General features: G+C 38.9%; 2 protein-coding genes and 1 long non-coding RNA gene across 6 annotated transcripts in view; 2 read left to right on the forward strand and 1 right to left on the reverse strand.

Annotated features, from left to right (window-relative positions):
• Positions 1-5,710, forward strand: part of tmem108 (transmembrane protein 108) — a 42,906-nt gene extending 37,196 nt beyond the window's left edge. Inside the window, exons 3-5 of the mRNA XM_054623130.1 lie at positions 156-926; positions 1,962-2,113; positions 3,575-5,710. Of these exons, the coding sequence (XP_054479105.1) occupies positions 156-926; positions 1,962-2,113; positions 3,575-3,691 (1,040 nt within the window). The 3' untranslated portion in view covers positions 3,692-5,710. The remainder of the gene's footprint in view (positions 1-155; positions 927-1,961; positions 2,114-3,574) is intronic.
• A 1,727-nt stretch (positions 5,711-7,437) lies between these two features.
• cdv3 (carnitine deficiency-associated gene expressed in ventricle 3) lies at positions 7,438-11,592 on the forward strand. Of its 3 annotated transcripts, none has more exons than XM_054623233.1 (5): positions 7,438-7,866; positions 8,587-8,663; positions 9,566-9,702; positions 10,034-10,196; positions 10,312-11,592. In XM_054623233.1, the coding sequence occupies exons 1-5, from the start codon at positions 7,681-7,683 to the stop codon at positions 10,439-10,441; spliced, it is 693 nt and encodes a 230-aa protein (XP_054479208.1). In that variant the 5' UTR covers positions 7,438-7,680; the 3' UTR covers positions 10,442-11,592. The 3 variants fall into 3 exon arrangements, with proteins under 3 accessions (XP_054479208.1, XP_054479209.1, XP_054479210.1); XM_054623234.1 differs by having other exon boundaries at positions 8,590-8,663; XM_054623235.1 differs by having other exon boundaries at positions 8,596-8,663.
• An 847-nt stretch (positions 11,593-12,439) lies between these two features.
• LOC129110958 (uncharacterized) lies at positions 12,440-14,437 on the reverse strand. Of its 2 annotated transcripts, none has more exons than XR_008532301.1 (4): positions 14,331-14,437; positions 14,036-14,077; positions 12,658-12,744; positions 12,440-12,572 (listed from the first exon to the last, which is right to left on the reverse strand). It is a non-coding gene; the product is annotated as an uncharacterized LOC129110958 (long non-coding RNA). The 2 variants fall into 2 exon arrangements; XR_008532300.1 differs by having other exon boundaries at positions 12,658-12,747.
• Between the last annotated feature and the right edge of the window lie 1,650 nt (positions 14,438-16,087).

Consider the following 16,087-nt stretch of genomic DNA (forward strand, 5'->3'; position numbering starts at 1 on the left):
GCACTCTCGCCAAGCATTGCGTGGCAAGATCCTCGAGAGAAATGATGTAAAGACAGACAGACGTGCTTAAAAACATCCCAAAATATCCAATAATTCATGACGCTAGCATCATCCTGTGCTAATCACCAGCTTTCTCTCTCTCTCTTCCCCTACAGGTGTTCTAGCATTCCTAGCACTGCCAGTAGGACTGGTGTCATCAGCACAGGAGCTGTACCTCGGCCAGACGTCCCAGGACTCTGTCTCCATGGCAGCCGCCCACATCAGCCCCCTTTCTGCCACCAAACCGAACATCATCCTCCCTACTGTCGCCCTCCACCCTTCGGCCTTGCTTCGCCCAGCCCAGACTTCCAGCCCGGCTCATGGCGACCCTCCCGTTCACGACACAAGCACTGTGAGCACTGAAAGTCACGTGAATCGGCCCCTGGACCTGAGCTCTGATGTTGTAAACATGGGCAAATTGGTCGGGGTAACTCAAGTCCATAACCCAGATACTGTCCGCACTAACCAGGCCAGCAGCAGCAGCAGCATCCGTAAATCTCCTGATACAACAATCATCCCAAACAACAGCTCTGCACCCAACGAGTCCACCACCGAGGGTGTTGTTGATCAAGGTAATGGCACGGACAATGCCCCTCTGGGACACGGGTTGGGGAATGTGACAGCATCCGGAGGGCTGCTCTCTAATAGCAGCTCGGCCGAGGAGGCGCCGGCTCAGGGGAACAGCTCGGAGTCCGCCTCCACCGCCTCCACCGGCAGTGGGAACTTCCTGAACAGGCAGGTGCCAGCTACCACCGAGGACCCCTGGACGCCCGGAAACAGCTCAGGCCCCACCGTCGACCCCCCGCTGTCCCGCATGACCATCTGCTTTAGCCGGATGGACATCGTGTGGATCGTGCTGGCCATCAGTGTGCCTGTGTCCTCATGCTGTAAGTAATGTTGGAGCAGCTTGGAAAACGGTGGAATTTAAGTAAAAGTAGGAAGTAGGAAGTGCCAAATTACTTGGCTGACCTTGACGTAAAACCCATTAAAGCTTGTATCATAAAAAAAATCTATTTAAAGGAATAATTCTACATTTCAAGAAGTTGTCTCATTTGCTTTATAGAGATTTGGATAAGAAAATCGATACCACTCTCATGTTTAAGACTTCAAAAATCAGAAATATACATTCTTCCTCTTACCTTCAGTGCTATTTATCAATCTAGATTATTTTTTTGTGAGTTGCCTAAAGATATCAGGTGTAGAGATGTCTGCCTTCTTTCCAATTGAATGGGACAACATGGCACTTGGCTTGTGGTGCTCAAGGCGCCTAAAGAAAAACATTTGAAAAAACTTAGCAGCAATGTCTCTTTCCATAAATCACGAACTGGTTACTCAAGATCATCCACAGACTTTGTTGTGAGCAGTTCCATGTAGGAACTATATTCTTTCAACCATAGTTCTTACTGGAAACGGTTCACAACAAGGTCGCAGGACACCTGAGGTCAACAAAGATTTAGTTTGTAGTAAAATTTTGGGATTTATTATTTTAATACGCTCTTGTTTTCTTCACCTATCAGGGTTTAAAGTTCAGTAAGTGAACCCGCTAATTTTTTAGAATGCCTTTTTACATCCACCAGACACCACCCTTCAGGACTAAATCAATGTAAACTGGAGAAATAAGGCTTTCTTCCCCTTTAATGATAATAAATAATTTTCCTGTATGATTCCTGAAAATCTCTTACTGAGAGACTGGCAGCTTTGTTGTTTTAGACAGCTTAAAATTACTACATGGCACACCCACCAGTAGCCATTTCAAGCGATATTTTAGGGCAGCATTTTTCCTTTCAAAAACAATTTCTGACAAGTTGTCGTGAGACATGAAAGCTTCAACCTGAGCGGTGAGTGTGGGTGTTTTCGGAGGCTATTTGAAGCAGCAGCTTTCAGTTTCTTATTTTTCCTTCACTTGTCTCTGCCCGCTCTAGCTGTGCTCTTGACTGTGTGCTGCATGAGGAGGAAGAAGAAGTCATCGAGTCAGGAGAACAACCTCAGCTACTGGAACAACGCCATCACCATGGACTACTTCAGCAGGCACGCTGTGGAGCTGCCCAGAGAGATACACACTCTGGAGAGTGAGGTACAAAACTACTGGCACACTGATACTCTTTTAGTGGACAGCACTGCACACAGAGGTGGAGGCACATTTACTTGATGATTCACTATCAGTCAGCAGAATGGTTTTAATGAGTAAGGAAACAACAAGAGGATCCATGTTCAATCTCCCATGTCAGCAAAGCCTCGAGGCCTGATGAAGCATGACACTGAATCTCTGCGATTTACAGAGATGCCATTTGGAACGAGCTAAAAGAGGAATTCCCTGCAGGGGTTCTGTTGAGATTACTTGTTAGTTGTTTGTTTTTCACATTTAGTAAATTAATTTCAAAGTCTTACCCTATCAGTATACCAGTATACTGTTATTAAGAATGCGTACTGTTGCTGAAGTAAAAAAATATAGCTAATCAATTGATTTTACTATATTCATGTGACAAACAGCGCTGTAGCTACCAATTAGGACACTGAGGTTGTGTCCACTGTTATATTTCTGGAAATTTGAAGGGTGCCTCAGTTCTTTTTCATGAAGTGTTTGCATTTTTTTGTTCATCCCCTGTTTATTTCTGCCATTTTTCAAAATATATGTTGTCTCTGATATACTGAGAATAAGATTTCAGTTTTAAGTGCATTGTAACGCCATCTGGTGGAACTGGAACTATATAACATTGGTATAATTTTTTTAAAGTTAGTATTACTGCGCTATCTACCTACTTTTCTTCCCCATATCATTTTGATTGACCATTGTTTTGCTCAGTTTGCATGTTTTTTTTTTTTTTATCACCATCTCTCCAGTGACCATTTCACTGTGTCTTCTTTTACTCCTCATCCGTTGCTCAATTTGAATTCCTGTGGCTGCGTCAGGAGAGGGAGGCTGAGGTTGGATCATGTGTGGGATGCCCCTGGTGACACCCAGGTGTTGTTTCCCCCTCCCCTCCCTTCTTTACCTGTCTCTGTAGAGCAGCATCCTCTTAGCTTCTCCTGGTGCTGTAGGAGACATGATCATAAAACCTAAAGGGACAATTATAGTTTCATTTGATTGGTGATAAAACGGCCTCATTCCAGCTGTAATATAAATAATTTAGTTTTTCACACCTCCCTCCTCCAGCACTGCCTGATTATTGCTGACTCACCATCAACAACCATTTCTACATCTCTTCATTTCACATTAAGTCCCTTTGTTGTCTTGTTTCCTCTGAGTCATCCCTCCCTTTTACACCCCTGTTCATCTGGCCTTGTCAGAGATCTTTGGCGCTGTCTCCTTAAAAAGCCCTGTGCTGCACCAAACCCATATTTTATTCTGTTCGCTTCCACACTAGATGGTCTGCTCAATGGCTGTAGAGTGACTTAGATACAGTAGACTGCAGCGTGTGCCCTAATGGTGAGCCCTGAAGCGTGAATTAGAGTCACAGCTAGTGTTTAACAGTTAACCACCTGCGCTGATTTTTTTTATTTTTTTATGTGTGTATTTGTGTGTGTGCATTTGAAGGATCAGGACAGCTGTCTACCCCCGAACGGAGACTACAGCGGCAGCAGCGTGGTCCTGGTTAACCCTTTCTGCCAGGAGACGCTCTTCATCAACAGAGACAAAGCTTCTGCCATCTAGAGACAGAAAAAAAGAGAGAGACACTGTCGGATTCTCCTCTTCAACTCCCCCTGCTGTTGTTGTCTATTTTGTAAATGTGCTAAATATTCAGAGACTTTGACTTTATACTGTATATGACAAACACAAAGAGGCAACCTGAGAGAGGAGTGATGTGAACAGACACTCTTTAAGGATGCACCTGCATATTTTTCTGATGTACATTTTCTACAAAAAGGCTTAATTGTGATAAAAAAAGGTTTTTATTGTCTTTATAAAATACAGATTATATGTGGTTTTGTTTCATGACAGTGGCTTGATGGTGACTGCACTGTGGATGTTGCCACATGAAATCTGCTTTAGAGAGAGAAACGTGCTATGATAACATTAAAGCTGGTCGTTTTATTTTTTCCTTTAAAATCAATCCTAAAATACTTATAGCCTGTTGAACTTGAATATAGCACCTACGTTATTGGGGGGGGAAACAGTGAACCTGTACGTGAGATCAGGGCCCAAATTTATCAAAATGAGAGACACATTTAAGAATGATTAAAAAAAGCAAACTTAGGAGTAAAAAAGTTATTCTAAAATTAAAGACACATTTATCAAGCAACTTTCAGCAAAGTAACCTTTAAGATCAGCTCTCAAGTGATCACATGATTAATCACACGAAAGCTGGAATACTGCACATCTGCCCCATTTTTCATTCTGTTCACTCTTTTTTATAATCCTTTCATTTGACTGTACATTTTTATTGAAATTAACAACAAAATATATTTATAGTATGTTAGATAAATACTTTGCATTTGTAGAAAAAAACCACAATACAACAGCAGAATAGAGCATATATATATATTAGCATTGGTTTTGTATATATATATATATATACAAAACCAATGCTAACTTTTTCTTGTTTTGCATCCATGATACCTCTAAATGTATTTCAAATTTAAGAGAATTGTAATGATAAATAGCTTTTGATCTTATGTTTGCAAGTATAAATGAAGGATAACTCCAAAATTTAACTTTGATAAATATGGGCCCAGATTTCGATGATGATTCTTGCAGGTTATTTGGGTGATGTGGCGTCTGCATTTGGCAGCTTTGAAAGATGTCAGTAAAAAGACTTAAAGTGGCTTTCCCCCTCATGTGTCACCAGCTTCTCTTTAGAGGGACCACATAGATGTCTTAATTCCTTACGTTCAGCATAAGTTATATATTCATCAGTATTTGCGTGCTTGAAGGCCCTGTTTGTGCATGTAAGCATACTGTGAGAGTGGACGAATGAGTTCAAATGTGATGCCCCCCCTTTAACAAAATATCACTGTTACTTTAAGTCAAACAAGACTTTGTATCACTTTTAGCTCAGTTTTATCTGTTTCTCTGTGAGTGTCTGTGTCTGTCTGTGTGTCTCTTGTCCGTAACGTGGAGTGGCTACTGGTTTTAGCCCAGTTTGAGAAAGAGTTTCTCAGCGCTGTAGGAAACACTTAGACCAACCTTGCTACTGTAAATGTCTCCCCCTCCATAAACAATGTGTTTGTCCATCAACGCAAACTGTGTTTGTTGAATGATTGTGAATTAGTTGCTGGACCAGGTATTATGTGTTAGAGGCTGTCAAAAATCTTGACCAATTGAAACACTGAGATAAATAATGTATGCTGAATATTTACTGTGAGCACATACAGAGGCAGTTTAATTAAAAAAGAGTGAATATTTTGTTTAATTATTAAACCTGTGGTCCTTCTGTCATCTGTTTTTATTTTGCATCGCTGCAGTTTTATTCAATAATCAATGCTGCCTGCCTCTAACGTCGCTAAAGATTTTTCTGCATTGTGCGATGTTTATCTGAATTCACTGATTCAAAAGGTGATGTCGGATAACACAATTAAACATATTGATATTTCCTGCATTGGATGCTCACAGCTGGGCTTCTTGTTTTGCACGCTCAAAAGTGGATATTTTACAAAACGTTCAGTGGCACGATGGAGCAGTGTTCAACATTATGTATTTTTTGTACTGTAGTATACACTGTACTTTTTACTGCTGAGCAATAAAACAAAGAAAAAACACTGATTTCATTTGTTTTTAATTAAATCAACAGTCATGTCCTCATATGGCCTTGGCAGATGGATTTTAGACACAAAGTCCATTCTTTAGTCAAATATTTGTATAAATGCACTGCATGTGTTAGATAGATAACATACTTTCTGATTTACTATATAACAAAGCAGTGTAAACAGTCTTGCCGACCACAGCACATCCATTGTTGTGAGCTGGAATTTCTCTCTTTGTGCACCAGGGCTGCATGTGGTAAAGTGACCTCCAGCTCTGGGAATATGACGTCAGTTCAATAAGCTGTTTACAAGCCTGCCTTACTGCTGGGGTGAGCCTAATTTGACGTTTTTTTTGAAGACATCAAAAATTGAAGACATCCAAACTATGAAGGAACACATATGGAATTATGTGGTAAACAAACAAATGCTCAACAAACCAGAATATGTTTTATATTTTATATTCTTCAAAGTAGTTGAATGAGAAGGTGTGTCCAAACCTTTGACTGGTACTGTAAATATGTTCAAAGAATTAAAATGTAATTCAATATGTTTTACATGTAATTTTAGAAGATTTTTGAAACATAACTGATTTATATTTCTTCTTGTATTCATCATAGTATTGTGATTTAAAAAAAAATATTATATCCAGTACAGTACCTTCTCATTCATTTTTCTTTATTTTTATTTTTTTCTACATTGTAGATTAATATTGAAGACATAAAACTATGAAGGAACACATATGGAATTATGTGGTAAACAAACAAATGCTCAACAAACCAGAATATGTTTTATATTTTAGATTCTTCAAAGTAGTTGAATGAGAAGGTGTGTCCAAACTTTTGACTGGTACTGTATATAATACTTTTTTTTTAAATCACAATACTATAACGAATACAAGAAGAAATATAAATCAGTTATGTTTCAAAAATCTTGATAAATTACATGCAAAACATATTGAATTACATTTTAATTATTAGTATTAATTAGAGAAGGTGTGTCCAAACTTTTGACTGGTACTGTAAATATGTTCAAAGAATTAAAATGTAATTCAATATGTTTTACATGTAATTTTAGAAGATTTTTGAAACATAACTGATTTATATTTCTTCTTGTATTCATAGTATTGTGGTAATTGTGATCCAAACTTTATGGAAAAAAAATATTATATACAGTACAGTACCTTCTCATTCAATGTTTTTTCTTTATTTTTATTTTTATTTTTTTCTACATTGTAGATTAATATTGAAGACATCCAAACTATGAAGGAACACATGTAATTTTAGAAGATTTTTTAAACATAGCTGATTTATATTTGTTCTTGTATTCGTTATAGTATTGTGATTTTAATTTTTTTTTTTATATACAGTACCAGTCAAAAGTTTGGACACACCTTCTCATTCAATGTTTTTTCTTTATTTTATTTTTTCTACATTGTAGATTAATATTGAAGACATCCAAACTATGAAGGAACACATATGGAATTATGTGGTTTTTTTAAAATATTATATACAGTACAGTACCTTCTCATTCAATGTTTTTTCTTTATTTTTATTTTTATTTTTTTCTACATTGTAGATTAATATAGATATTATTGTCATGTTTAAATTGTGCAAATAAACTAAACTAAAAACTAAAAAAAAAAAAAAAGAGAGAAAATGCTACTTTTATTTTTGTGACTCGTACTGCTTCCGGGTCACGGTCGGGCTACTTCCGGGTCACGGTACAGATTTGTCAAATAGCCCGTGCATGGCTCATGGTTGTCAGGATTGCCATCGATTCAGCCAGAGAACCCCGGGAGGACATTTATGTTTTTATCACCCCCGTAACACCATCTAACCCGTCGCAGTCAGAAGCAGCTCGTAGTGTTCGAGCAGCAGATATATTAATCGATTAATCACGTGGTTGTCACCGCTTTTTTTTTTTTTTTTTTTTTTTAGTTCAACGCTTGCTTCTGTGAAAATGGCGGACCTTCCACCGGAGAAGAGCCTGGACGACTTCTTCGCCAAGCGGGATAAAAAGAAGAAGAAAGAGAAAGGGAAGGGCAAAGAGGCCGTGGCCGGGCCCACGTCGGCTGTGATCAAGAAGACGAAACGGGAGAAAGAGAAATCTACAAAAAACGACAACCAGGACGCGCAGGTCGAGAAGGTATCTGCTGTCGTTGCTGAACTTTTTTTTTTTTTTTTTTTTTTTTTTTTTTTTTTTTTTTTAAAGAAATATATATTTAATGCACCCCCTCCCTCCAGATCCCTGCACCATTTTGCATCCCTGATCATAATTAATAATGCTTAAATTCACCCTGGCTTCTACCATGTGTGTGTGTGTCCCCTCCTCTACATATGTGTGTAATCCTCTCATTAATAAAGATAAAGCACGTTTTGCATGCAGGGAGGAAACGCCGGCTGCTGGCTGGCATATGGTCCCTGCAAGGCGCTCACACGACGCTTCACACTGCGGCTCCTCTCGCGTCCTGATCCCTGTTTTCACACCTTTTAAAGCTGCAGTTTTTGTGCCTTTTTAATATCCTATTAACCCTCTTTTTAGTGTGTGTGTGTGTGCTGTGTGTGTGTGTGCATGACGAGGCTGTCATCCCTCTGAATCGTGGCTGTTGAGGTTTTAGGCCGAGCCGCCATTTGTGAGAGGTGCACAGGATCTGTTGCGTTCAAATGACTGGTTTTTTTAAAGGTTGTCTGCATAGTAAGGTTGGCCCAAACTGTTTAGGCCCTTTTTGTAACCTTTTCTTGGGTAGATCTGGCTTAAAACTCCCTTTTTTTTTTTTTTTTTTTTTTTTTTTTTGTTGAAGTATTGCAATGCTGTAAATGTAGGTTTACTGTTGCGTGTTGAAATTTAATGCTTCCTTCTGTTCAGAAGGATGAGGAATGGAAAGAGTTCGAGCAGAAAGAAGTCGATTACAGCGGCCTCAGGCTCCAGGCTCTGCAGATAAGGTGAGAATTAAGGATGTGGTTGTCATGGCTCCTTGTCCCAATGAGGAGTGGTCACTTGCATCTCAAGTCTCACATCAATTTATGTTTATTTTATCAAACTATACTACATTACATTACATTACAGCCATTTAGCAGACGCTTTTATCCAAAGCGACTTACAATAAGTGTATTCAACATAGGTATTCAAGAGAACTACTAGTCACCAGAAGTCATAAGTGCATCTCCTTTCTACTACTGCCTACAACAAGAAAGACAGCATTTGTAAGATTTTTAAACCCCCCCTTTGCTTTGACATTGTGTTTTTATGAAGGTGGTATTGTGCTTGGGTCATGGGGCAAATTCACAAACCTGTTGGGGTTCATGACTGCATCTTACACTGGTCGCTGAGACAAAATCTACACAGACAAATAGAGAAATATACACCTGGCAAGATACTCGTCATTCCTGCTACAGAGTCACATGGTGAAAAACGAAATACCAGTGTAATGATACAATTAGCGGGATTCCAGATCCTAAACAGATTTCAGTTTTTCCCCCGAATGTTTCACTTTTGATGAAATGACCATTACGCCCAATAATCAAGCTATGATAAGGCTGCTTTACTATTTGGATTCATCTTGGGGTGTAAAACACTCAAAACATTATGAATACCACTGGACTGACGATAAACAGCCAGCAGAGAATTCTTCATTACTTTTTAAGCATGAAATGTGCAAAACATCTCTTTTACCCTCCTTAGTCCTTACTTTCATGGGTTCGATTTTAGTGCAAAATACTAAATATTTGCTCTTAAATTGATTTAATAAATCAACATGTTTGAGATTTAATTTAAACCAAACATTATTTCCTAGATAGCTCATCATGGGTTCACCTCAGCTCAACTGCCTTTTGGCTTTTTGCAGTGACGAGAAAGAGGAGGAGGAGTACGAGAAGGAGGAGGTTGGTGAGGATGGAGAGATCATTCTGGTCAGCGGAGACAAGTTCTCCGGTCCCTGGAACAAGTCTGGTGCTGCTCCGACTCCTGCTGCTGCACCCGTGGGTGAGTAAACCAACTTCCACTCGTTTGTTTTAAAGGGTCAGGGGTTAACACCGTCAGGATGAACATACCACTGCTTATTAAGTATACCCTTGTTGGGTTATCCACCCTAATCATGTAATTTACACTGAGCTCATATGTATTAGGCACTGTTACTAATTATGGGTTACTGAATGGTTGCTGTATAGTCATGGGAGCCTATGACTTGGCAGATTTTTTTTCTGCATGTTCCAAGCCATAATTTTTTTTTTCTTGTTGTTTCATCATAGAATACTTATTTACACAGTTGTAAAAAATGTCTAAACTTTTTTTTTCTTTTTTTTTCTAATTACAGAGGAAGTAGAGGAGCCTGAGTCGAAGCCTTCTGGTGTATATCGCCCTCCAGGGGCTCGGCTGACCACTACCAGACGAGGCCCCACCCAGGGGCCCCCTGAGATCTTCAGTGACACACAGTTCCCCTCTCTACTGGCCACCGCCAAGCATGTGGAGACACGCAAGTAAGTAGAGATCAGAATCGGCTTTATTGGATGGATCAGTGACAACAGCTGGTTTAACACGGCAGCAGTACGTCGCGTTGCAGTTTGGTCTAAGTGATGCATGTCTGTGTTTCAGGGACAGAGAAATGGAGAAGACCTTTGAGGTGGTGAAACACAGGAACCGCGGTAGAGAGGAGACCGGCGGTAGCGCCTCTCTGCAGCAATTGCAGCTCGACAACCAGTACGCCATTCTGGGGGATAAGTAGAGCCGCTCCCCTCCGTCCCTTTGCCCCTTCAGCGAGGTCCTGCCAAGCCCCTCGAAGGAAGCTGAACTCCAGCTGTGTTGACTGCAGTCCTGACGCAGCTCACCGTGCCACCGTCACCACACTGGTTACTCTCTCTCACACACACACACACACACACACACACACACACACACACACACACACACACACACACACACACACACACACACACACCACATACAGTGACACTCCCTTTAAATCAAAAGTAACACACTTTACAGACATTGGTTGGCAAAAAAACAACAACACAGGACTGCGTCTGAAGGGGCTGTTGAGAGAGGGGAATAATTGAAAAAGGAATTGGCAAAATTACACCCAAACGTACAAGACTGCAGCAGCAACAACAGACTTTTGTGGATTGTACTCAGAGCAGCAGTTGTGTGGCGCAACTTTTCTCTGGACTTCAACTTGCTTCGATTTAAAAAAAGCCACAGAGGATAACTTTAGGCGAGATGATTTTACAAACTTCTGTGAAAATATCTATTTTTTTGCAAGATCGTTATGACCCAATCGCACATGGTATTTTGGGGTGTGTGTTTGAGTTGCGGTGGGGAGCTTTGGGGAGATGCTACCACAGCAGCGTAGTTGGTGGTGACAATGTGGACTGAGCTTCTTTTTCTTTTTTTTTTCTTTTTGCTGTGGTGGCGAAACGGGGCAAACAACCAGCCCCCCACCCCCCTTCCCCCTCCCATATACAAGCCGGCCATCAGGCTCTTTAATTTAGAAACTTGAAGCTTTGTTATTTTCCCTTCATGATGATGACACTCTGCAAAGATCTATGGACAAGAAGCGATAGGTTGTGGTCCTCCATTTAGAATTTCTATATAAAGTGGCCTTACTGATAGAAACTGCTTTGTCATCTGAAGAGAACTTTGCTTGTTGTCTCACAGGCTGCTGCCTGCCTCTGGATCTCAACACTTTGGGACAAAAAAACCCACATACAAACGAAAAATAATCCTTCTGTTCAAGAATGTAGTGCTGTTGTAGTTCGCCTGGTGGTTGCAACGACTAACTGTCTTTTATATCCACTGTTTCATACTGCTGCCCCGGCTTCCTTTTGGTCTCTTTAGACATCAGATAAATAGAAATTAAAGCTGGTTTCTAATCCAAAACCTTCTTTTTTTTTGGTAACAAATGCTTAACTGTGGTTTGACACCAGATGGTCACAGATGTTACAGTATCAAGAAAAATGACGGGAAACCACTTTAAAAGTGTAATCTTTTGAGTTTATTTTGGCCATACTGAGTTCACAACTTTTATTATCTGTTAAGTGCTACATTTCAATCTCAGTTTTAAGACTTCTTTTTTAAATCAAGGCTTTCCTCATAAGTAAACATGCTGTGTCAGCCCTCATTGCAGTTGTGTAGAACAGGGAGCTTGTGCATAACTTAATTTCTAGAGAGTTACAGCGTCTACTCGTCGGTAAAGAAACATACTGTCACCAAACCAACAGAGTGCTGTCCGCTTACAACACAGTGGTACGCCCAGTTAAAATCAAAAGGGTTATTACTGCAAGCATAGTTATGTTTAGAAGGGTAAAGAACTGGATTTATGTTCTATGTTTCTGTCCTTTCCATAAAATATGTCGGGGAGAGATGATCCCTGCTGGAACACCTTGGGTGGACGTAGATAATATTTGTGATGAAAAGAGAAGAGCCGAACACAAAAAATAAAGTGATCCTTGTGATTGAAGTCTTGTCTGAATCTTTAAATGTTGAAAATGGGGATTTACTGTATGCAGTGTCTTTTTTTCCCCAGAAAAGGTGTTGTTGTCCATTTGTAAACTTAAGACCTGTGTTAACCTGCTATCCCTCCCATAATTACGTACTTAATTGGTGTCTAATTTTGACAAATCGTGGAGAAAATGATCAAAAGTTTCAGCTCTTTTTGGAAAAAGTAGACGTTTCAAATGACCTTATACCAAGCATATTAACAAATAAAAAAACTTTTCTCACACAACAGACTTGAAATGTTTATTTGAAGGAGACGGAAGCACCAAAAAAATAAACTTAAATTGTCATTTCCATCTCTGATTTAAAACAAGTTGCCATCAGTCCAGCCTCTCTGCTGGCTGTCTTCATTTTTGGTTCCCCTGAAAAGACAGAATGACCAACATTTTAAGTTCTACAGCTAAAAATCAGTAACACTAATGTGGTGCTTGCTGAATATTTTCTTACCTCAATCACTGTTCCATCAGCGGGTATAGGCTCGAAACCTTTGCTGTTTGCAAGAAAGTGCCACATATTTAAGGGAGGCTGAGTGGTCTGCTGAAAAGGAAAACGTTTTACTTACAGTAATACTATACAGTAACTTCCAAAATATATGAGCATCTATACGACAACAAAGTGTTTTTTTTTACATATAAACAAAGGCATTTAGGGACTGCTTTTAAGAATATTTCATTCTATTTTAGTGAGATGGCTTGTTTTCTGATGGGTCGAATTGTAATATACACTGATGACCACAAGGTGTTGCTGCAGCAAATTCAACCGCACAGAGTCAGTTAGGGTTAACCAATGGCTCCACTTTAACAGAGAAAAAAGTGAAAACACTGTTCACTATAACACTGAGGGGACGGTGGAAGAGCCGATTGTGTTCCCTGTGCAAACTTCAGAGAAAAACGAGACAAAATCATAACTTTATTTCCCCCGTTATCCAGACGTGGGTTAAGGGTTGGAAGGTGTTTTTTTCTTTTTTTTGATCTCATTCAAAGAAACTCTGATTTATTTTAACAGTAGTTTCGCTCCAGGCAGCCATTTCATCATTTCGGACTGACAACAGGCAGATGTGTTTTATAATTGCCCAGGAAATGATATGACCAACTCACACAATGGCATTCACGCTACACCTTTTTATGTAGTTTCCAAGCATTTGAAAGAAGCTAATGATTTCTGTACGGTATTATAATTAACATTATTAGGAGACACTGGAGACTTGCTTATGTTGTAATCCTTCACAGCAAACAAAGTCTAAATACATTTTTTTCAATGTTGGATTAGCAAACTTTCCTTATGTAGCCATTAACAAAACAGGTTATACAGTTTTTTACAAGTAAAACATGGTAAGGGGAGATGAAATGGACCTATATATTTTTTAAAAGCAAGCATAAGTAAGTGTACAGGGAATAAAATGGAAAGCCAAAGAAAACATGTTTTTAAGATGCTTTTTTAAAGAAGACCTGTGATGGATTACATAACTCAAGCACCGATCAAAGTCTGTTCATCTACGCAGTTTATTTGGTCCACCCAGCTTCAGTAAAACCACCCTGTCCTTTAATGAAGGTTACGCTCTTGAGTATTGTTTTTATCATTAAGTAAATATTTCTCTACTATTTTTGGATTTATCAAGACAACAGCTTGAAAGTGAAATACACGACCTTAAATTTGTTGGTTTTGCCTTTTAATGCTGAGAAAATGGTGCAAATACTTAAAAAGTCTAAATGTTTATGTTTGCTGCAGTGATTGCCAACTGCCTTTAATTCACACCACCACTGCTATTTTAATCTATTCCACTGATTACTGGTCCCTCAGTGATCTCTTAAACTTTTTCACCTACCTTTGCCGACTGAAGTGGCACCGTGCCTCCTTTTTCAGGCCACTGAAATTGAAACATATAGCATTTTAATTAAAGAATATACAACAACCCTAAACCAAAGACACAACATTTTATCTTTTGGTTTTTGTCTGGTTCTGCAAGATCACTGACACAAGACTTCCAACTAAACTGCAAAGTAATCAATAAATCGCTTTCATAGAGACGGCAGCAGTATGATAAATTCTCCATAATAAATGCTGATGTTCCCTTTTCAGTAAGTCCGAGAAAAGCCACAATTTTAACACATATGTCTTACCGAGGCTGCGAGAATGAACCCCACCAAACAGAGAAGTGTAACCCCCCTCATCTTGATCATAGATTAGCCTCCTCTCTGCTCAAACCCCATCTTTATAGTGTCCATTTCAGTAGGAGGAGTCTATTACACAATATGTACTGAATTAGGTTAATTTAGGTTCATATCAAAGTCCAACTGGGCATATTTGTTAACAAATGTGAATCTCTTACCCACACAAAAACAACTGATTAACCATTTGGCTGTAGAAAGTTATAATATAGTGAAAGATATCCCTTAAGGTTTCCAAGAGCCCAAGATGACGTCTCCAAATTCCTTGTTTTATCCAACATCAAGCTTATATACGAAGATATTCAGTCTACTACTACGCGTCACAAAGAAAAGCAAAACATTTCACTTTTGAGAAGCTTTGAGTTGGACAATATTTAGCATTTTTGATCAAAGGAGGACTGAGATGATTATCAGTGAAGATAGATATTATTTTTCTGTTGATCGATTAATTGACTACTGATTTCGGCTCTATTGTAATGAAAAGAGAAGAACCTAACAAAACTAAAGGGATCATTGAGAATAATGCCATGTCTTTATCGTTATACTTAAAGCGTGTTTTTAATACACAGTGTCCAGAAAAATACATTTTGGCCACAGCCTCTTTCTGCACCAAAGTCTATTGATCTGATGAAGAGGCAATGCAGATGCATTTTGTCAGAGCAGTTGTCAGTTTTGTGAAATAGGAGATACATTTTTAAATTGAACTAATCTCTTTAGAACCCAAAGGTTTACTGACCTTAAGAAAACCAAATTAGGAAAATAAAAAGACATTTTCATGTAAAAGTTTTGATAACATGTTTAATTCAAAGAAGCAGTAGCAGAAGGATTATATGCCTGGTGGTTTCTCATCCTGAAGGCTGTTTTTTCTCATTCAGAATTCAAAATTTCTTAGATTCTGTTGAGTTGAGCCCATCAGTGTCGTCTTTCATTTCTTTGTTTTTCCCTGGAAAAGACAAGAAACAACATTTCATCTCAACAGCATATGTAATTATTTGTAGTTAATTACCTCACCCTCTTTTGAAACCCGTTTATACTTAACCGTATATGATATCTCAGTGTATCATGAGATTAGAAATTGCATTGCATGCAGATTAGATGCTATTTGACATGCAACTTCTAATTATGTGTATATATATAATATATATACTGTATACTATTTTGTCTCCTTGAGTTCTGAACGGTTTCTTACCTGGGTGTCCTCTTTATCATCAGATGGTCGGAACCCAACAGTATTGTCAAGTGCTACCAGAGTACCGTCCCACTGATGGGAAAATAATCAGCAACACTTTACAGTGATGTAAGTTTTTATATATTATTTATCAAAATGATCTGAAGTTCACACTCTTGTATGTGGACAATTTCTCTGAGTTTGTCTCCAAATCACATTGGTCCGTTAGACTCTGTTTCTCCCTCCTCCCCAGAAAACAGTTTCTTACCTTGGTGTCATCTCCAGTATTGTCATCTGGCGGCACAGTACCATTCGTCTGATGGGGAAAATAATCAACAACACTTTACAGTGATGTAAGTTTGATATATTATTTACCAAATTGATCTGAAGTTCACACTGACATGTCGACACGTCACAAGTCACATTACTCTGTTAGACTCTATTTCTCCCTCCTCCCCAGATGTTAAGATGTTTAATCGTTAGTCTACTCTTTAAAAGTCGGATCTTGTATTATGATGTCTATTTTCATTAGGTACCTGAA

This window comes from Anoplopoma fimbria, chromosome 21 (assembly GCF_027596085.1).
Source record: "Anoplopoma fimbria isolate UVic2021 breed Golden Eagle Sablefish chromosome 21, Afim_UVic_2022, whole genome shotgun sequence".
NCBI lineage: Eukaryota > Metazoa > Chordata > Actinopteri > Perciformes > Anoplopomatidae > Anoplopoma > Anoplopoma fimbria.

Coding starts and splice junctions, on each gene's coding strand:
- cdv3 (XM_054623233.1), top strand. CDS start 7,681: ATGGCGGACCTTCCACCGGAGAAGAGCCTGGACGACTTCTTCGCCAAG. Junction 9,703..10,033: donor TCCTGCTGCTGCACCCGTGG/GTGAGTAAACCA, acceptor TTCTAATTACAG/AGGAAGTAGAGGAGCCTGAG. Junction 10,197..10,311: donor AAGCATGTGGAGACACGCAA/GTAAGTAGAGAT, acceptor TCTGTGTTTCAG/GGACAGAGAAATGGAGAAGA.